The 21,886-nt window shown below is 45.8% G+C and overlaps 1 protein-coding gene across 1 annotated transcript in view; it reads left to right on the forward strand.

Annotated features, from left to right (window-relative positions):
• Positions 1 to 21,886, forward strand: part of Tacc2 (transforming acidic coiled-coil containing protein 2) — a 179,699-nt gene that overhangs the window by 2,319 nt on the left and 155,494 nt on the right. The window contains 2 exon segments of the mRNA XM_050165932.1: positions 136 to 213; positions 18,159 to 18,259. Of these exon segments, the coding sequence (XP_050021889.1) occupies positions 181 to 213; positions 18,159 to 18,259 (134 nt within the window). The 5' untranslated portion in view covers positions 136 to 180.

The raw sequence follows: 21,886 nt of genomic DNA on the forward strand, positions 1-21,886 counted from the left end.
GATTTTCCATGATGTGGCTGAAGAGATAAACATTTACCATCGTCTGGCTCTGAGTCTGGGGAGATGCGCAGAAGAGAGAGAGACCTCAGCTCTCCTCCCACTTCCCAGATGTTTATGCCCTTTCGTTTTTTCCAGTCGCTCTGACACCCTTCTGAGGGACGCTGGGCACCCCGAGTCACCATGGGCAACGAGAACAGCACCTCGGACCACCAGGTGGGTTCAGGAAGCTTCTCTGCCTCCTGCTGCGCAGCTCTCTTGATTACACTGGCCCCCCAACATCTGTGTCCAGCGAGAGGCAAGGGGAAGACACAGCCCCTTGGACCCGTGTGATGTATCTGTACCTGTGGGGCCATTTCGTCACCACATCCTCAGCCGTCCTTTAGCATGACAGCTGGCCCCATTGCACAAGTCATGACCACTACTGTTTAATCCTGTGCTTTTAAAATCGATGTCATGAGAGCTGAGTGCATTTTCTCCAGATTGCATCTACTCAGCAGCTCCCATGGACACGGCACATGGTTGAATGCAGAGCTGATTTAACACACAAAAAAAGTTGTTTTCAAGTCCGAAAAGGTTTTCACAGTCGAAGAATGGACTTTTAACTATTTTATTGAGTAGTACATATCCAAATGTTGCCATTATCCATTTTGAGAATATTAGCTTAATGCCCCGGTGAACAAAGTAAGACTTTCTCATTGACTCCCACAGTGCAAACATTTTGGATTAATGGTTATGGGCCTCTTTGATTGAAGTCATCGGATTTAAAAAGCAGCCTAGGGCTGGGAAATATTTTTGTTGTTGGAAGTGTGTGCTACCCAAGTATGGGAACCTGAGTTCAACCCTACAGAACCTACACATAAAGCCAGGTTCGGTGGCATGCACATTTAATCCCAGCACTGGTGAGGGAGAGACAGGAGGATTCCCTGGAGCTCACTAGCCAGCCAACTTGGTAGGATGGAAAAATTTTAGTTTCAGCGAGAGACCCTGTCTCAAAAACCAAAGTGGATGGTACCTGAGGAATGACGTTCAGAACTGAGTACCCTGCACACACCTGAGCGCACACACGCGCGCACACACACACACACTTAAAAATAAACACAAGGCAATCTACTGCCAATTGTTTTCTCACTTCCTTCCTCAACAGTCTTTTCTCAGTCAGGGAAATAACGTGAAAAGAAAAAAGTGGCAAACTAGGGATTTTAGGGGACAGGCAAGAAGCAATGACTGTGGGTGTGAGACTCTAGGGAGAGGCAAGAACTGTGGCAAACAGGGGGTCTGGCCTAATGGCGGCGGCCACTACCCATTCCAGCCAACTGTGGTCGTGGGCAAAAGTGGGCCCAGAGCAGCAAAGAAGTCAGAAGACTATGGTTATCGACAAAGTCTTTAGTGTTGTTTTTTTTAATGCATTTTATTTATTTAGTGCGCGTGTCTGTATGTGTGTCTGTGTGGAGGCATGCACATGTCACAGCACATGTGGGGAGGTCAAAGGACACCTAATGGGAGTCAGTTCTCACCTTCTACCATGTGGGTCCTAGAGACCAAACTCAGGCCTTTCTTTAAACTTAGCAAGTGTCCTTGCTTACTGAGCCATCTTGTTGGCTCTTATATTTCCCTTTAGCTTTTTAATTTAAGATAACGGTAAATCTACGTATAGTTAAAAAAATACAGAGAGAGCTTAAAGGGTGGCATCTTACAAAATTATTCTATAGTTTCACAGTCTAGACATTGAGATGCCAAGGTCAAAGAGCCCTTCCATAGCCAGATTCTTCTTTTTGCCTTTTATAGCCACACCTAATTCTCTCCTGTCTACCACCCGTAACTCTGGCTACTGATAATAGTACAGTTTTATTATTTCAGGAATATTATAGAAAGAAGGCCCGCGATAGTCTGAATGAAATTGGTCCCCATAATCTCACAGGAAGTGGCACCAGGAGGTATGACTTGGTTGGAGTAGGTATGCCTTGTTGGAAGAAGTGTATCCCTATGGGGGCAGCAGGCTTTGAGGTTTCCTATGCTCAAGATACCACCTAATGTAGAAGACCACTTCCTGTTGCCTTCAAGTCAACATGTAACAGCTCCTTATCCAGTACCATGTCTGCCTGCACACTGCCATGCTCCTCCCCAACATGATGATAATGAACTAAACCTTTGAAGCTGTAAGCTGCCACCTCAATTAAATGTTTTCCTTTATAAGAGTTGCCATGGTCATGGTGTCTCTTCACAGCAATAGAAACACTAGCTAAGACAGGGTCAGACAATATGTTATCTTTTAGAACTGACTTTTTTTTTCAGTGGGCAGAATGCTCTTGACATACATCCACACTGTTGTGCAGCAGAGTCTGTTCCCTGTCACTATGGAGTTGTAGTCCATGGAGGTGCAATATAGTTTTCAGGTCATTCCCCCATCAAAGCATGTCTGCTTTGCTTCTAGTTTTTAGCTATTCCAAATGAAGTTGTCATGTGCATTTATGTACAGGCACAAATGCACAAGCACACACTCAAGTGTGTGTGTGTGTGTGTATGTGCGTGCATGTGTGTGTTTGTGTATATTCATTTTCATTTCTCCGAGATAAGTACCCAAGTGTTCAATTTTTGGCTCCTATAATGATTGCATGCTTAGTTTCATTGTCAAACTGTTTCCCAGTCTCTGTGGTCCCCAGTCACCATGTTTCCTGGTCACTGTGCCTTCTTCCCTTCTTTCCACAGTACACTATAAAAAAATCAGTTTCCCTGCATCTGAGAAGCATCAGTAGAACTCTCTTAGAATTCTTTGCTCTGACCTGGGGGGTGGGGGTGGGGATGGGAGTCAGTCACTGAAGACACAATGCATGCTACACAGACCACTATCCATGAGTCACTTAGTAGCAATCCCAGGTTCCAGACCAACCGTACTGTAATATTTGTCTTTAAGCTACTTGTCCACAGCAGCCCAAATCTACATCACAATGCCCACCATGCATCTTATCTCTCTCCTATCATCCCATAGGCAATCTTACACTGTCATATGGAGGGTGCACACAGCACAATAAGATGTTTGAGGCCTGGAGAGAGGCGAAGAACACTTGCTGCTCTTACAGAGGATGAGAACTTAGTTCCCAGCACCCATGTCAAGTGGTTTACAAATGCCTTGTAATTTCATCTCCAGGGTATCCCAGTGCCCTCTTCTGGCTTCTTTGGACATCTGCACCCACATTCACAGATAGAGACATACAGACACACACATACACACTCACATACACACACATACATACAAGTAAATTTTTAAAAAGATACTTGAAGGAGAAAAAGAAATCAGTCATAACATTTACTACAATATACTGTCTTGTTTTTTATTAGTCCAGTGATCTGGATCGTACTCATCCTCACAGGGACATAGTGGTGTCCCACTGTTCCTTTAGCTTGCTCTTCCCAGATGATATATGGTAAAAAGCATTCTGTCCTGTGCTATTTACCTCTGCTTGTCTCCTTTGCTGAGTCTTCAAAGACTTGGGCTCATTTTTTAATAAGCTTGTTGACTTTTTTTTTTTTTTTTGACATGGTATGTAGCATTGGCTGATCTGGGCCTTCCTATGTAGATTATGCTGGTCTCAAACTCGCAAAGTGTTGGGATTAAAGGCACACCCCCACCATGGTCTGCGTCTTACTACTGAATGTTAAGGGTTCATTTTAAATATATTTTGAGTAGCAGTTCTCTTTTAGATGTTTCTTTTGCAAATACTGTCTCCCAATTTCTGGTTTCTGTTATCATTCTCTTGAAGATGAGGGATTGTTTATTTGTAATTTTGACATTTATTGTTTTGGCCATGAATGCCCATGTCCCAGCTTTATTGTTGAAAAGAGATTGTTTTTATTCCCATCAAATGGATCTTGCACCTTTTTCACAAATCGTTAGGTATATTTGTGTAGGTTTAGCCTAGGTCCTCTGTTCTACAACACTGATTCTCTTTATAGTTAGATTCCTAAAAAAGAATTTATAAACTTTATTTTTAAAAATCTTGCAAATAAATAAAAAAAAACATCACACCAACATAATCCAGATCCAAAGTCTAGAACCTCAGTGAACTTCTATACACTTAGAATAGGCACAGAATAGGCACACGGAACGGAAGCTGTGATGGCTCTCTTGGTCGTGGCAGTGGCTCTCTTGGTCGTGGCAGTTGTGTGTTAAGTCCTAAGGTCAAATGGAGTGAGTCTTCGCCATGATCTGTGGGTTTCCCATATAAATGCTAGAATAAACCTATGGCTACAAAAGAGTTGCTGGGATATTAATAAGAATCACATTAAGGGGGGCTGGAGAGATGGCTCAGAGGGTAAGAGCACTGGCTGCTCTTCCAGAGGTCCCGAGTTCAATTCCCAGCAACCACATGGTGGCTCACAACCATCTGTAATGAGACCTGGTACCTTCCTTGCCAGCAGTACATTGTATGCTTAATAAATAAATACATAAATCTTTTTTTTAAAAAAAAATCACATTAAGGAGTAGATAAAGTAGAGAAGAATTGATTTCCTTGATCAGTTGTTTTCTGGCTCCATTTATAGGGCCTTTCTTTCTTTCTTTCTTCCTTCCTTCCTTCCTTCCTTCCTTTCTTTCTTTCTTTCTTTCTTTCTTTCTTTCTTTCTTTCTTTCTTTCCTTTCTTTCTTTTTCTTAAAATCATTTGATAATCCTTAGCAAACAGATCCTGTCTATGTGTTGTCAAGTTTTTACCTAAGTACTACATTTTTCTTTAGAGTGACTATAAATAGTAGAGAATCAGCTGGGTGTTGGTGGCACAGGCCTTTAATCCCAGCACTCAGGAGGCAGAGGCAGGCAGATCTCTGTAAATTCAAGGTCAGCCTAGTCTATAAGAGCTAGTTCCAGGACAGGCTCCAAAGCTACAGAGAAACCTTGTCTCCAAACAAACAAACAAACAAACAAACGTAGAGAATCACTTCAGGGTCCACATATTTATATTTAGGGAACTGGGTTTTGTGTGTTGTTGTATTCTGTGGTTAACTCAGTTATTAGTTTTGGTGTTGCTGTTTTTATTGTAATTCTTTGAGAATTACTATGAAATTATGTAATTTGTAAATAGAGACAGTTTTACTCCCTCCACAACCTCTGAGCAGTTTTAATTTCTTCTGCTTTTTCTTATTTTATAGTGACAGGGATGCCCATTGCTTTGTTAACTAAGGGTAGAAAGAATGAATATTTTGCCGTTATTCCTATTCTCAAGGGAAGATCGCTGAGTTTTCTAATGTTAAGGAAGCTAATAGCTATAAGGTTTGTTTTGTTGGTTTGTATGGTTTTGGTTTTGCAAGACAGGGTTTCTCTGTTAAACCTTGGCTGTCCTGGAACTTGCTCTGTAGACCAGGCTGACCTCTAACTCATAGTGATCTGCCTGCCTCTGCTTCTCGAGTCCTGGGATTAAAGACATGTGTCACCACTGCCTGGTTAGGTTTGTTTTTTTAAACAAACATGGTTTATCAAGTTGAGACATCTAGTTTATATAGGATGTTTTAAAATCATTCAGTTGGATTTTGTTAGGGATTTCCCTGCATCAATTGATGTTATTATATTATTTCCTTCTTGCATAACTGGAATAAATCTCATGTGGCTATTGCATATAAATATTTTGATACTATGTTACAGTGTTTTTGTTTTTATTTTGTTTTGTTGTTAATATATTGTTTGGACTTTTGTGTCCAAGTTCATAAAGAAGATACTCTGGGGGGCTGGTTTATTATTAACCTCACAAAATGTGTCGGGAACTTGTTACACCTGTGATTCTCAAAGATTGTAGAAAGAAGTCTTACATTTAAAAACATGTTCACAGCTGGGCATGGTGGCACACAACCTTAATAGGAAGCAGAGGCATGTGGCTCTCCTCAGAGTTCAAGGCCAGCCTGGTCTATGAAGTAGAAGACTCAGTCTCAAAAGCAAAACATACAAACAAACAAAAACACCCTCAAAACCATAAAAACATGTTAACAGCTAATTTCAATTATTTAAAAATACCCTGGGAGTCAATAAAGGTGCCTGTTGGCTGGTCATCCTTCTTGAGCATGGCCATCAGACGAGAGCCCTTGAGGGGCGCTAGACATACTTTGGCCCCTATTCCTCCTCATATACCAGCTTGCTTCCCTTCCCTTCTGAGGTTTACAGATCTGTCTAAGCTCCAAGCTCCTCATAGGCCCTGCTGCTAGCTACAAACAGGGTGGAGCAGTAGTTCTTACCCTGGGGCCATGCTGTCTTCCATGGGAAAGGGTCTGTGGCAATATCTAGCTACAGTCTTGGTCGTCACCACAGTGACAAAGGGTGTTATCGGTCTGTAGTTGGAAGAAGTCATAATTCTGCAAAATACTCTACAGTCTTCAAAAGAATTATCTAACACAAGCCATCAGCATTGAGGAACGTCCCTAGACTAGAGAAATATTTGCTTTAGCTACTTTAACACAACCCTAGGGATGATGAGCAAACCCGCTGGGACAAAACGCCATGGCCAAGGCAACCTGTAGAAGAAAGGATTTATTTGAGACTTACGGTTTCATTGAACAGTCCATGGCCATCATGGTGGGGATTATGGCATCAGGTAAGCAGACACAGCACTGGAGCAGTAACTGAGAGCTCACAACTTGAGACACAACCACAAGGCATACACACACACACATACACCTGTGGAGGCCTTTCTCATTCAAACTACCACACCTGCCTTACTCAAGATGAACTTAAATCTGAATATCAACAGTTTAGGATGACTTACATTTTCTCCCCATGATTCTCACAAATCATGCTGTCCAGAATGAGATACTTATTCTTTACCAAGCACAGATTCCATATAGATGGAACTTCTGGGTCCTAGGGCAAGGACTTTTGCAAGGCTCTTACTATATATGTTGCAAAATGCTTTCCAAAAAGATGCTATCTTGCTCTTCGGTCCTCTCACTGTATTCTCACCAACAATGCTCCAAGGCTTTGCTAGTTCAAAGTAAAAATGTTCTAGAAGTGAAATACCTTCCTCCCACTCCTTCCCTGGTTCCCACCTCCTACCAGCTCCATTCCCATCCTCTATCCTCTAGCTCTGCCTTCTGAGAGTAGACAGGGAATCCTTCATGGCTCTGGGAGTTTCCACATCTCTAGTCAAACCAGGCACAAGCCGGTGGGCCTTTGTAGAGTTGTCTTAGGATTCCAGGAACAGGATGAGGTTTGCCTTCCACAGAGAAGCAGAGGGATAAAGTGTGGGAGTGTTTGGCTGCAGGTTGGAGATGAGGCCCCGTGGAGATGAGGCCCCGGGTTCATCTTTTTACATCTTCTAGGGACCTCTATTGGTGCAACCACACCCTCCTGAGTTCCTCAAACCCAACTCAACCTTTCTCATCATTCTGCTTCTCCTCCTGGGTAGCACGAACTTTCCTGCCATCTAAAAACCACAATCTGAAGGTCACCCTGACTCTACCCGCTGTCTCTTTACATGCCTAATACAACATCCTATGATTGGTCAGTGAGTTAATTGGTGGTCTGGCTGTTTAGCCTTGTGGATTTCTGTTTAGGTCTTTAGAGGATTCTAAGAGACAGGTACCCCATTTCTACAAATGATCACAAGCAGAGAAGGGGTGCTGGCTTACAGAACGGAGATGGTCGCGGCTCTAGTTACAGTGTTGACTGAGTCCAGGGCTTCAGTAGATAATGTAGGAGCTTTCCCCTTTGGATCTTGCTCTATTTCCCCCTTTCTAAATGTTCAGGAGATACCTCTAGCCTAGTGGGGTGAAAAGAGGTGCTGACAGCAGATAAGTGGCCATGTTTTTCCCAGCTAGTGGTCCAGCCTGACCTACCCCCTGCAAAGAATCAGACCCATTCTGAGTGTGTCGTATTCCCACTCTGGGGTCAGATACTGTGTCTACATGTGACGTGGCCCACCCCAGGTCTTATATCCACCCTGCAGGGCACAATGACAGCCTGTCAGCATTGCTTGGAGCCATTTCTTAAAGGAGAAGGGAAGACAGAGCCATCCTGTTCTCTTGTCCAACCACTTTCTCCCTTTTATTTCACACCTGCCACATTGGTAATGCTTCTCCCTGGGTTCTCTGCCTCCCACACTCTCCTGCCCTGCCCAAGTGTCCATTTCTTAGATTCTTCATCTATGAAGATACATTTGGCAGAGGTCCCTCTATAGTCTGCCTAAAAGTGGGTCCTTAGGAGAAAGGTCGTGAGTTTTGGTAATCCTCCTCTCCCTAGATTAAAGATCAGCTTTGTCACCTGATGGAGGAAGGACATTGGTTAATTATAATAAAGAAACTGCCTCGGCCCTCATAGGACAGAAAATTAGGTAGGCGGAGTAGACAGAAGAGAATGCTGGGAAAAAGAAACTGAGTCAGAGAGTCGCCATGATTCTCCCGCTCCAGACAGACGCAGGTTAAGATCCTCCCTGGTAAGCCAGCTCGTGGGCTACACAGAATATTAGAAATGGGTTAGAACAATACGTAAGAGCTAGCCAATAAGAAGCTAAAACTAGCCGGGCCAGGCAGTGTTTGAAAGAATACAGTTTCCGTGTAATTATTTCTGGGCATAACCTAGCCATGCGGGCGGCCGGGTGCCGGGGACGCAGTCCTGCAGCTCTTAATTCAACAGTCACCAGCGCAAAGGATGAGGGGAAAGGCTGCCGAGTCCTGGCCCTGGCTGTCTCCCACATCTTCATGCTATAGATTCCCCTCCCTCTGGTGTCTGACTTCCCTTGGCTATCTGTGCTGGCTCGTTTTACGTCAATTTGAGACAAGCCAGAGTCATTTTGAAAGAGAAAACCTCAATTGAAAGTCCCCACCAGACTGGCCTGTGAGCAAGCCTGTGGTGCATTGTTTATATTATTATTGACAAGGGAGGGCCCAGGCCACAGTAGGTGATGTCACCCTGGGCTACAGCAACCACAAGCTGGGCAGGTGTTGAAACTAAAGGTCCTGGAAGATGCTTCTTTCTCACCCTGTGCCCTAACAGGAATACCCTTTGCTTCCAACAGGAGGACCCTGGCTCCCACAACACCGGCCTGTGGCCTCCAAGCCCTGCCCCTCCACAGGTACAGATGTGTGTACTTTGCATGCCTGGCCTCTCAGTTGTCTATCATCTAGGTGGCTACTGACAATGGGCATAGCACGGGCATAGAAATATTTAGCTCGTCCCTCCCTCTCTAATGCCTAGTCCTATCCTTCCCTGTTAAGCTGCAAACCACACTAGAAATAGGCAACATGGCCTCAGAATTTTAGAAATGCCGTGTTGAATGTGGCTCTTTGCGAACTGGCTTGCCGGATGGGCTGTGGGCTGCTGAATAAGGTCTGTGTCGTCAGCAAGAGAGAATGCAGACACTGGGAACCAGCGCTAATCCTTCCAAAGGCTTCGACTTTGATGCCTTTTGTCCTCAACGGAGGCTGGGGAATGGCATGGTGGCCCCACCTTCCATGCCAGTGGGCAGAACGATTTGTCATTATAAAGAGTCAGTTCAGCGTCGGCTGTGGGTGTCATCGCACGGTAATGTAGTTAGCTGAGCTCATAGCCTCAGCTCAGGGTGTTTGCAGCTGAAAGAAAGGGGAGCTTTCTGGAGGGGTTGTGTGGGGGGGTGCCTCTGGGTGTGGCCGTGGTGAGGCCTGTTCTACAATCCCGATCCTGCCTGCACAGGTGCATCTATCATCAGGTGCTGTTGTGATTTGCTTTTAAAAGCCACTCCACCCTGAAGGAGGCTGCCAGGTAGGCGTGCCCCGGCATTTGTCTCACACAACCTGGCGGTTCTGAAGTCGCATGGTATCCCAGCTTCACCCATGGTGAAGGCTGTTTGCACGAGCTCTGTCCTTTGGCTTCTTCACAGTCCCGTGAGTGAGCAGCCCGTGTACATTGCTCACATTTTGCAGAAAATGGGGGACTTGGCTGTTAATCAGCTCGGCCATTTGAATGAGTGGAGGAGTGAGAATTAAAACCCTGGCCTCCAGCAAGTTGAAACAAAAAAAAAAAAAAAATTCCAGGGCCAGTTGGTTTCCAAGCGGAGTTCTTCTATCCTTGAGGACTGGCCCAAGGTCAAAGAGGAAGTTGCTGTGGAGAATCCAGGTCACCAGCCAGCGCAGCTTGTCTGATATGGCATGTCTCTAAGGCTCGGAGTCAAGGCTGGAAGAAAGCCCCCACTTCACATGTCCATCTCCATTGTTTTTCAGTTTTACGTGTTTGATCAGAAGGTCAAGGCATTTGCCCACTTCCATAAATCTGTGACAGATTCAGGACAAACAGGCTGTCCTGGGGTCCCAGGTCTAGGCTCCTAAGGGTACCTCTGCCAGGCTAGGAGCAGTATGGTCTTCTGGCTTAGGACGCTTTGCAGGCACAGACTCCTGTTCAATGGCCATTTGTGGAGACCATCCCCACCCCCACCCCCATCCGAACCAAAGCAGAGGCAGGTGAACCTTTGCCTCGTGGGACACACCTGCAAACCAGGCAAGTGAATGAACAAATAAATCAGCGGTGAATGAGTGAGGAGACCTGGACAGCTTCTGGATAATAGACGTGAGCCAGGCGCACAAAGACAGTGCCTTGTGACATTACTCTCATGGGCTCAGCAAAGGTCGATATCACAGAAATCAAGAGTCCGCTGGCGGTTACCAGATACTGAGGAGGCTGGGGGAGGGGGCAGGGGAGACTAGGGTGGCCAGTGAACTAGGTTCCAGCGAGCCAGAGTGAGCAGCTCTGTGACCGTAAGTAACTATTATGTATTGTAATTGTTGACAAGTCAGAAGGAAGGGTGCTTGAAGGTTTTCACTGGGATTGGAGAGGTGTCTCCATTGTCAGGAGCACATCCTGCTCTTGCAGGGGATCAGAGTTCAGCTCCCAGCACCCACATCAGGCAACTCACCAATAGCCTATACCTCTAGCTTAAAGGGACCCAACCCCCTCTTCTGGTCTCCTCATGTACCTACATGTATGTAACATACATACAGATAGACACACATATACATAAATAAAAGTTGAAAATAAATCCTTTGATAAAAAAGAAATATGTCTTTAAATTTTTTATTAATATCTATTAATTACATATAATAATGGCTTTGATTTTATTTTCATATATATATATAGTATTTTTATGTTTACCCTTCATTACCCTTTGTTTTCCCCCTCCTAATCCTACTGATTCCCTTTCTCTCCCCAACTAGTCCCCTCCCGTTTCCATGTCTTTTTTCTTTTGGTGAGCCTCTGGGTTTAGAGTTACTTACAGAAGCGTAGATGAGGTATAGTTTACAGGCACTTGAGTACTCTACCCTTACAGCTTACAGCACTCAAGAAAATGTTTCTCCCTTCCTCCTCAACCATTAGCTGCCCAGAGATCCTCAGGAAGGCACTGGGCTCCAGGAGTCCCTCTCCTGCTCCACGTGGAATGTTTATAGGTCAAATCTTGCGTCTACTTATTAATTATCTATCTTAAGACAGGGTCTCACTAAATAGCTTGGCTGGCCTGGAACTCACTTGGTACACCAAGCTGTCTTTGAATCCACAAAGATCTGTTTGTCTCTGCCTTCTGAGTCCCAAGATTAAGGGTGTATACCACCACACTCAGCCTTATGTCTTTTTTAAATTAAATTTTTAGAGTACTTCAGACTTATTGAAAAGTTTCAGATAATGCAGTCTCTCGTGTGGCAACTCTACCAGCTTCTACACCAACTACCACCTCACCTGATACCTTTCATTTATAGCTACTGAGAACTGGGGCTCTTGCTGCCCAACAGGTGTGCGCGTGTGCACACACACGCACACATACACAGGCATGTACACATGTACACGTACATACACAAGCACACACACATGTGCACACATACACACGTACACATGCACACATACACAGGCACGTACACATGTACACCTACATACACATACACAAGCACACACATGCACGCACACCTGTGCATGCAGGCGCTATACATTTATGCTCACCATCAATTCAAGGAAGGGCAAGGACCCAGACCTCTTCGCTATCCCCAGAGCTTGTGAATCCCTCCTGGGCCATGGTGCTGATCCACACGAGAGACTAGCAATTAATGGGCTGAGACCCTACCCTGAGGGCTTCTCCCTTAGTGTCTCCTGCCTGACTTTGGGATGTCCTCTCAGCCTGTGTTGAAGAGTCTTCTTTCCTGTGTTCCCCCTCGGGGGAAGGACTCGGCTGATCAGAACTGGTGTGCACAGCGGCCTTTGTCTGACAAGCAGACGGGCAGCCTCCTGTCTAGAGCATAGACGTGTGTTCATCTCCCATATTTGGCCAGCCTGGCAGTTATTTCTGAAATCTGACTCTTAGCACCATGGGGATGACCTATGATCTACTTCCCAGCATTCACTTGCACTTATTCTGCTCTCTAGATGCTCATCCAAGGAGCGGACGGCATAGGTAGACACTCTGGGATGATATAGCCTTATTGATTAAGCATGCTTTAATTAATTTTATTGGCATGGTCTAGAGAGATGGAGCACATTTAAAAGGTAAGAGCAGTGGAAAAATGTTTAATGGTAACCGCTTTACTCTTGACGGAGGATGCTTTTAGGACTGGAAAGTCGCTGTCATTGTCTAAAGATTGCTTTAAGATACATGGAGGGCTCTGAGTATTTCCAGGCCAAGGAAGGCTGCTTCTTTACTCAAGCAGGGACAGCTCAGAGGGGATGTGAAGAAGCCACTGGGCAGCTGGCTTGTCACGTGAGTGCTGTTTCTGACCTTTCCTGCATTTTGGAAGTGGAGGTGGGGTAAGGTTAGAAGGACATGGGTTTTTACAGTGATGCCTGTTGACACAGCAGGAATCCCGCACACAGGTCGTCTTAGGACCATTGCTAAGAAAGGGAAACTGGAAAGGGGGATTCAAAGGCACCGTTGGAAACAGCAACAAAGGCATCTTGTGGAAGTAGCTACCAGATTGAATAGGTATGTGTGTGCTTCATGTATTTAGCAAACAATCTGAACGGCCTCTTCCATGCCAGGCGCGACTCTAGGCATCAGATCTAGGTCTTGGGCTGCATCAGTCGTGATGGTCCAGTTGTTCTGGAGCATGATGGAGCATGGTAACATGGCAGAGACCGTAAAGCAGCTGTTCCCACTGCGTGGTAAAACTGAGTTGAGCGTGGCGGTACAGGCCTTTACTCCCAGCACCTGGGGCGGAGGTAGATGGATCTTTGTGTGTTCCAGGCCAGTCAGGACTACAGAGAGACCCTGTCTCTAAAATAAAAAAGAGCACAGACCAGCCAGGTCCAAATCCACCACTTGCATAGTGATCTTTGGCAAGTGACTTAACCTCTCTGTTTATCTGTGTGTTTATTTACCAGGATTACATGATTTTAAATATGTGGAATAGTTAAGAGGACATATCTAATAATGCATTTGCAGTTTTCCCCCATAGCATGGTGCTCTCAAAGTGGCATTTGTTAATACTGTCGGGGAAAGAGCAGACTTCCACTCAGAAGACCTGGACGAGCCCCTTAGTTCCCCATTTCTTTTCTAGAAAACGGAAAACATTTTTTACTGTCTGTTTAGTAAATAGGGATCCCGAAGAGTCACAGGGGTGTCTTTGAAAAGCTTGTATGCCACGTATGTGGATTGCTTTGTTGCTTTTATTTTATGATGACGACAACAACGAGGACCATGACAGCAATTACTGCTATTTTGATAAAGGGAGAGTTAAACCCACGTCAGCCTGTGCGCCATCAGTGAGCTATGCCTCTGTCCTGCGGCTTTTCTTTGAATCCTGACCAGACCGGTTTCTGCTATGAGAGCTGGGCTGTGCCAGGGGAAAAGCTGGGCTCACGAAATGGGCCCGACCCTTTGATTCCTCCAGAGACTGAGCCCTTGTTCTGTCCACTTTGTCTCTAGCTAGAACAGAGATCTGCGATTGGCTTCCTTTCCTTCTGTCAGTTGTATCTGCCTGAGCTGCTGGATGAATTGATGTATTTCCAGAGTTACTTGATCAAGGACCCTGGGGTAGGGGATTTATCTGACAACTACTTGCAGAGTATTCAGCACGGGTCCCATAGTAATGAGAAGGGAGCCGGCTGCGGGTATTAAAGGTTGATACTTGCACAGCAGACCAGCAAAAACTACATAGTGATTTTAAAAATTTAAGACCCTGGAGCCGGATAGATGGCTCAGCAGTTAAGAGTGCTCTTCTAGAGGGCCCGAGTCTAGTCCCCAGCAACCACATTGCGTGACTCACAACTGCCTGTAACTCCAACTCCAGAGGAATCAGATCCCTCCATGGGCACCCATAATCACGTGCGTGTGTGCACACACGTAATTAAAAGTAATAAAATAAATCTTCATAAATCCAAGACCCTGGTATAAAAATGTCACTCCTTTTGAACAGTGATTCTTGAGTTACTGTAGAAAACCACTCATGAAAGCATAGAGATGTCAAATGGGTGAGGAGGAACCTTCCTCTGAAGAGTGAAGGGTGCTCTGTCTTGCTACTGCCCTAGAGATGGGTGCTTCCTAGGCGCTCAATTGGGAGGCTGCGAGCCCTACAAGCAGGGTAGGGGACTCTGTCAACTCCCAGCACTGCAGCAGGGACCTCCCCTAAGGTGGGGACCAGGTTGCAGCTTTCTCTGCTTCCTTCTTCACTCCCTTGTTCAGGAGGCCAGGAAAAGAAATGCCCCTGTCCCAGCTCTGGGATCAGAGAGATGCAGGTCCGCTTGGGCCCCTGTAGTTGGACTTTCTTTGGGCTGCCGTCTCCCCAGTAATGACACAGGGATAATAGTCTGCATTCTGCCCCGTGTTGTTGCCTCTCTTCCATTCAGTACGTCTGACTCGCTCCGTGCCTTGCTGGCATCTCCCATGCTCCTCTCTGTCCCCAGAAGCCCCTCCTATTCTCTACTGCCTAACTATTGCTGTTTAGCTTCTTATTAAACCACTCACAACACTACACCTTCACAAAGTGTGCAAAAAAAAATAAAATCACATAGTATAGACCCAGGCCCCTTTTCTGTGGTCCACGTTATTGAACCTCTGAAAGCCCTGGCTCTAAAGCAAGGATGTGTAGGCAGCATCTTTCTATAAACTGAGATGGTTTGCTGAGCGTTCATGAGAAGATGCCAGCCCAGTGCTTCTCTTAGTGGTTCATGAACAGGAGCCGCTGCTGTTCCTCTTGCCTGCATCTGTTTGCTTTTGAAAAAGGACCTTGCTCGGTAGCGTCAAGCTCACCATCCCCGTCTGTCTTTCGAGGACTAGGGTTATAGGCAGGCATTCCTTCCTCATCTTACCATCTGTCAGCTAAAGCGAAGGGAGATTTCACATTGTAGTGTTCGCGTTCATCCAGACCATCCAGGCTCTTGGCTAGTGACGTATTCTTTATGGTTTAGCTTGGGACACAATCGAATAAACCCAGACAAGGAAGCACAGAAAGTCAGGGAAAGGCAATGACCACGTAACAGAAGATTCAAGAACTCAAAAAGAGCCCCAGGTTCAGAGAGGGTAGAAGGTTCATGTTCTGTCCTTCAGAAACTTTAAAATTAACTTTCAAAATCCCATGCCTAGAGGTTGTTACTTTTTTTTTTTTTTAGGGGGAGGAGGACTGGGGGAAAAATCCCATGCCTAGGAGGTTGTTTCTTGTTTTGTTTTTTAGGGGGAGGGGGTTGGGGGGAAATGCATATGTATCACAAGAGTGTCCCCCCCTTGAGAGCCTAGAGACTGTGTGCCATTGCTACAGTGGAAGCCATTCTTCGTTGTCCCTCATATTACACCCTCCAACCATGCTTTTGGTGTGTGTCATCCTAACCTGTGAGCGGATCAGGAGAGACACAGACATTCCCCTGCCCACTTTCTAGGCAGGTTTTTGACAAGTGTTTTTTGGGGTGGTTGAATGAATCAACAACCAGCGAAAACAATTCTTCCCCAAGAATATTTGAGAGGAGATGCTCGTCACATGTTCTGCTACAGCAGGATCCATGGTTTGAACTGATGAATTTATTGGTCCATGAGAGGACTTCTGTGTCTCCAGTTGTCCCAGAGAAGTCCAGGGGCAGAGGAAGTCTCTCTGTCTGAGCCATGTGAAGGAACCGTGCTACGGAGATGAGAAAGATGGTCGGCAGTCAGAATCAGGGACTGTAGTATTTTTTTCTTGTCCAGATTCTAGTGCGCATCCTCACCACTCCCTCATGATGGTGAGAACACTTCAAAGAGGCATAGCCAGCTCTCAAACCATTCCTCTGACCCTGAAGAATGCCACCTTCCCAGTCATAAAGGCAAAGACACCAGGACATCTTATTCTGAGGATTTGGATCATTTTCTAGATTGAACAAGCAAGGGCAGAACGAAGGAGGCCATGTGCTAACAGCCTTCTAAAGTATCTGCTGGTAACATCAGTTCTATGAGACATTACCAGGTGGGTCACAAACACAGGGTAGTCAGGAAGTTTTGGGCACTCTGAGTCAAAAACTCAACAAATTAATCTGGTCATGGTGGCACATGCCTGTAAACCTAGCACTGGGGAGACAAAGACAGAAAATCACAAATTTCAGGCCTCCCTGGCTTACATAAGAAGATCGCCTCAAAAAAAAAGTAAAATCCAGTAAGTTATTTCATGTGGGATCCCCCCCCCCAGAACCTTTAAGATGTTAACAAGCTCTGTGGATTTCTGAAAGAGGGCTATGAAATATAGAACCTCAGATTCATTTGTCCACAGAAAGCATTGCTTCCTTCCAAGATGACCAAGTAATACATGTGTGGGAAATGTCCAACTTGTACCAGAAAGGTAAAATATTGCATTCAACACCTTTTCTAATCACTTCTAGTTAAGTGGGCCAGTAAGCATGGGTCCATGGGTCCAGCCACACCAGAGCACCCTCCTTGGCGTTACCCTAGTTTTGTTCTACATGGTCTTCCCTCCCTTGCTTGTAGGATGCCTTCTCTACCATGACTAAGCTCAAGGTGCTCAGAAATCCATCCACCACCAGACCCGAACATCTCTGTTCCTCCAAGGAGTCCTGTGGAAGGACCAGGCCATACCTATGCCTGTTCACACTCTAGTGGGTGGGCGAGGGGCATCGTGCTTTACAATTTTCTAAGAGGCCCTGAGGGTCAGAGAGCATAGGTGAAACACTTACCAGAGGCAGATCATTCCCCAAAAGGGTGTGCTGTTTAGTGGGGAGATGGGGGTGCAATTCCTGGGAAGACAAAACACAATGACTGTCTTTGGAAGTATGGCTTGGGGTTTACAGGAGCCTCGCCCTCTCCTGACTTCTGAACTATGTCTCAGCAAGTATCACTTAAATCGAGTGTTGGGAAAAACATTTCATTGTTCTGTTCTGTGACTTCAATTCTTAACCTGACACTTGTATAGTTTGGTTTTAAAAACTAACAGTGACTGGGAATGGAGATATGGCAATAGAGGTAGAACATTTGCCTAGCATACACATGGTCCTGGGATCAACTGGGGGGGAGGGGGGGGAGAGAGAGAGAGAGAGAGAGAGAGAGAGAGAGAGAGAGAGAGAGAGAGAGAGAGAGAGATTACAGTGGTGGCACACATCTTTAGTCCCAGTACTGGGGAGGCAGAGGCTCAGGCAGATCTCTGAGTTTGAGATCAACCCAGTCTACAGAGCATGTTCCAAGATAGCCAGGTCTACACAGAGAAACCCTGCCAAAAATTAAAAAAAAGAAGGAAGAAAGAAACGTAAAGAAGGCACACCTTCTTTCTCCAGGAACCCTCCAGAATTTGATAGCTATCACCAGTCTTGGCTTGCTTTCATTTCTTCCTTCCTTCTTTTTATGTCTAGGTGTATGTACATACATCACGTGCATGCCTAGTGCCCACAAGGCCAAAAGAGGATATTGGAGTTACAAATGGTTGTGAGCTGCCCTGTGGGTGCTGGGAATTGAACCTGGATAACTGGAAGAGCAGCCAATGCTCTTAACCACTGAGCCGTCTCCCCAGCCCCCACTCTTGGTTTCAGACTGAAGCAGTTATCCTGCTAGACTGGAACTGTGCATCTGGAGACAGCTATGCCACCTCATCTCAGCCTTTCCACGTGTCCTCTATATCCTCTCAGCCTTGCTTACTTGCCTGTCTGATGGCAGTGCTCCTGTGGACCACAGGCTATACCGTGCGTGTCTTGGGTTAGTGGTTCATTGAAAAATATTGCTGTGGTTTGGCAGATTCCTGACTTCATTCCTAATATCTTTTCCTTCTGCTTCAGAGGACTTCACCAGTTCAGAGTCCAAGATCACCGCAACCACCTGGGAAGAGTCAGTCTCTACAGAAGAAGCAAGGGGACTCGCCTGAAACCGGGGCTTGCAGGTAGGGAGCTGGCTCTGGAGCATGGGGAGATGCAGCCTGCAGCATGATCCACTCACTGCTTGTCCCAGCCCCTGCTTAACTGCATCTGTGCTGGGAAATTGAGACATGTGAGAAGTCTCAAGGGTGCGCTGTCAGACCAATGATTCATGGAACACTCTGAGTTTGACTTAAGCCTGCAGGGATTGGAAAATTCATAGTTTTTCTGCTCAAAGATGAAGTTAGTAACCAGACATTTTTATTCCAGCAATGTTTCAAGTAGTTTAGCTTCATGATCAGAGCTAAAAATGAGAAAGAGTGAGGCTTCCATGGGGCTTAATATGTGGTTATGCGCAGTCTGTAATCCAGGGTGGAGGCCGTAGAGGGAGGTGTGGCACTGGGCCACAGACACAAGATCCAGAAAGCCCTTCCTCAGGCCACCCAGGGAGGCTGGTGGGTAGATTCCAGAAGCCAACATGGCCACATTGTGGCCATGGCATGTGGCCAGTTCAAGTGTAGCCTGTTGGTCAGTGGCCCCTCATTGTGACCACGGCCAAGCCTGGTTTTCATGACTCCCTACGAAACCTTTTTCTACCCAGTGTTCTGCAGCCTCAATTCTAGAGGTATTCACAAGCTGAAAGCCCACGGATGTGAATACTTGGTCCCCAGCAGGGATACAGGCCGAGCACAGTGGAGTCCATTAGAAACCACTTGTGGGTTCGAGTCATGAACAAGCCTTGGATCTGGTTGCTGTAACTCTCTCGGACAGCTCCCAGAGCCTGTAATTTCAGGCTTTGATGGAAAAAAACAGGAGTTCCTAGGACCAAGACTTCAAAATCAAGTGATCAGTCCCTGTCACAGGCAGTGAAACTAGGTCACGGCATGTTTCGTCATAGGCATTTTAAGCGTCCATGTAAAAAGTGACAATGTTTTACTTCGGATATGTGAAAGTGGCCCCTGGTGGCAGGAACCGCATGCTGAGAAAGTGAATGTTTTCTGGGTAGCTTGGGTAGTGGTGCCCAGAGGAAATTCTTGCTTCTTCTTGGCATGAATATTCACTTCTTTAGGGGAATGGTCAGACGGGGCATAGTATTTTATTGGGTCACAGGGGTGATTTTTTTTTTTTTTTTTTTTTTTTAGATACATGAGTCTCACTATGTAGCCTTGACTGGCCTAGAACTCTATATGTAGACCAGGCGGCCCTTAAACTCAAAATCCACCCACCTCTGCCTCTGGGGAACTGAGATAAAAGGGGTACAACGCTAGTCTGGGCACAGGAGTGATACTTCGCATTGCATCTGACCTTTGTTGTCTCAGCATGGGGGCCTCCTTTGTCCCCCCCCCCATCTTCTCTATCAGCTGTTCCATGTTCACAAACTCTTTATCCAAGTAATAGGGAAAAGCTTTTAGTAGTTGCAGCTATCCAGACTTCTAGGTTGACTCCAATGACACGAGACTAATAGAGTTATATTTTTTTCTGGGATCCCATACCCGGGAACCCACTGCTGGCTGAGACTCAAGGCCCAGGTCTTCCTGTCTCATCCTCAGGGAGTCCTGGGGTCTCTAAGGAGACTAGGGGACAGGTTCCCTTTGCTCATAGATTTCCAAGTAACTGTACCTCAAGGCTCTTCTGTTGCTTGCTCCTCGGTGTTAGTCAATTATTATTTTTCCCTTGAAGAACTGTCTCTCGTGGGCATGTGACCTGGGCATGAAAAAGATGGTGGGTGTCTAGGAACAGGCAACATCCTAGTCACAACTGAAAACAGGGTGGACTTCGGTAAATGAATGCTTGTCCCCACTCAGAGCCGGGACTCATCCCAAAGCCACCCTGCCCCTGTATCCTTCATACACTCAGGATGTTTATAGGAGACAAGAAGGGGTTAGGCTCTGTGTGGGTCACAGCAGCCTTGGCATCACTCAGAAGGATGGCAGTGTGATACTCACTTGCACACGGGTGCCAGACACCATGCCAAATCAGCTATGGCTACAAAATGAAATTTTGCTCTCTTTGTACCAATTCAGCTTTGATTCTGAATCCTTAATTCTGCCAGGCTGGCAGGAATTCCCACAACTGCTATCCTTGGGACACTCCTTTTCTATTGTATTTACTTATTTATCTATCTATCTATCTATCTATCTATCTATCTATCTATCTATTTATTTATCTGTTGAGATACAGCCTCTCTCTACATAGACCTGGTTGTCCTAAGCCAGGCTTGCCTTGAATGTACAGAGATTCAACTGCCTCTGCCTTTCAAGTGCTGGGATTAAGGGTATGCACCACCACACCCAGACCGATGTCCCTTTTCTAAAGTCTGGTGTATTGAGGTTGTCGCATGACCTCTACTCCCCCATACCACCACTAAGATACCTATGCCACCTGTAACCTTTGCCACATGACCATTCTCTTGGGGCTGCTTCCTCAATGTTCATCCACCTTTTCAGTAAGCTTTCTTGTAAGACTATCTTTGGATTGCCAGCCCCCAAATAATGACACAGAGACTTATTATTAATTATTAAAGCTTGACCTTTAGGTTAGACTTGTTTCCAACTAGCTCTTAGAACTTAATTAACCCGTATTTTTTTTAACGTTGTTTTTTTTAATATTTATTTATTTATTATGTATACAATATTCTGTCTGCATATATGCCAGCAGGCCAGAAGAGGGCACCAGACCCCATTACAGATGGTTGTGAGCCACCGTGTGGTTGCTGGGAATTGAACTCAGGACCTTTGGAAGAGCAGGCAATGCTCTTAACCACTGAGTCATCTCTCCAGCCCATTAACCCGTATTTTTAATCTACATTCTGCCACATGGCTCAGCTACCTCTCCTCAGGACGGCGTGTCCAATTTGCTCTGGTGAAATCCGTATGCCTAGATTCCTCCTCCTCTTCTCTCTCTCTCCCTGGAAATCCTGCCTATTCTCTCCTGCCTTGCTATTGGCCATTCAGCTCTCTATTATACCAGTTACAGCAATACATCTTCACACAGTGTACAAATATCCCACAAAACACCTCTGAGCCTCAGAACATGGTCAGGAAGCCAGGAGAGGGATTCTCACCATTACCCCGCCCCTCCACGCCTACCAACCTACCCCACCCCACCCCACCTCCATCCCCACCCCTATCCAGGACTTTGCTCTCTCATCTTTACGTCCATAATGGCCCTAACTGAACAACCGGCACCCACCCTGAAAGGCTGCAGGGTTTTACAGAAGCTAGGCACAGCCATGAACGTCGGACCGTGTTTTCTCCTTGCCCAAGCTGCAGAGATGAGAAATGCAGGAAGATGTGCAGCGGCTGGGGGGTGGGAGGAAAACCGTGGCCCTCCTTCTCCTTTGGCCTCTGCATCTATGAACACAGTGCCCTGCGGACAGGGGAACTGCCCTCGTGATGAGCACACACAGATTTAAAAATTGTCCCCTAAACAATATAGTGGGATATCTATTTTTATTGTTAGATATAAGTAATCTAGCAAGTCATAGTGGAGTGGAACTCACTCTGAACCCAGCACTTGGAGCCGAGGCAGAAGGATCACCATGAGTTAGAGGCCAGGGTAGGCTACAACAAAGCATACAGCCAGACATTGTCCAAAAAACAACAGACAGACAGATTTTTAAAAGAATCAAGATGATTTAAAGTATTTGGGAT

Source organism: Alexandromys fortis, unplaced genomic scaffold, assembly GCF_014885135.2.
Source record: "Alexandromys fortis isolate MF-2015 unplaced genomic scaffold, M_Fortis_MF-2015_v1.1 scaffold_146, whole genome shotgun sequence".
In the NCBI taxonomy this organism is placed as follows: domain Eukaryota; kingdom Metazoa; phylum Chordata; class Mammalia; order Rodentia; family Cricetidae; genus Alexandromys; species Alexandromys fortis.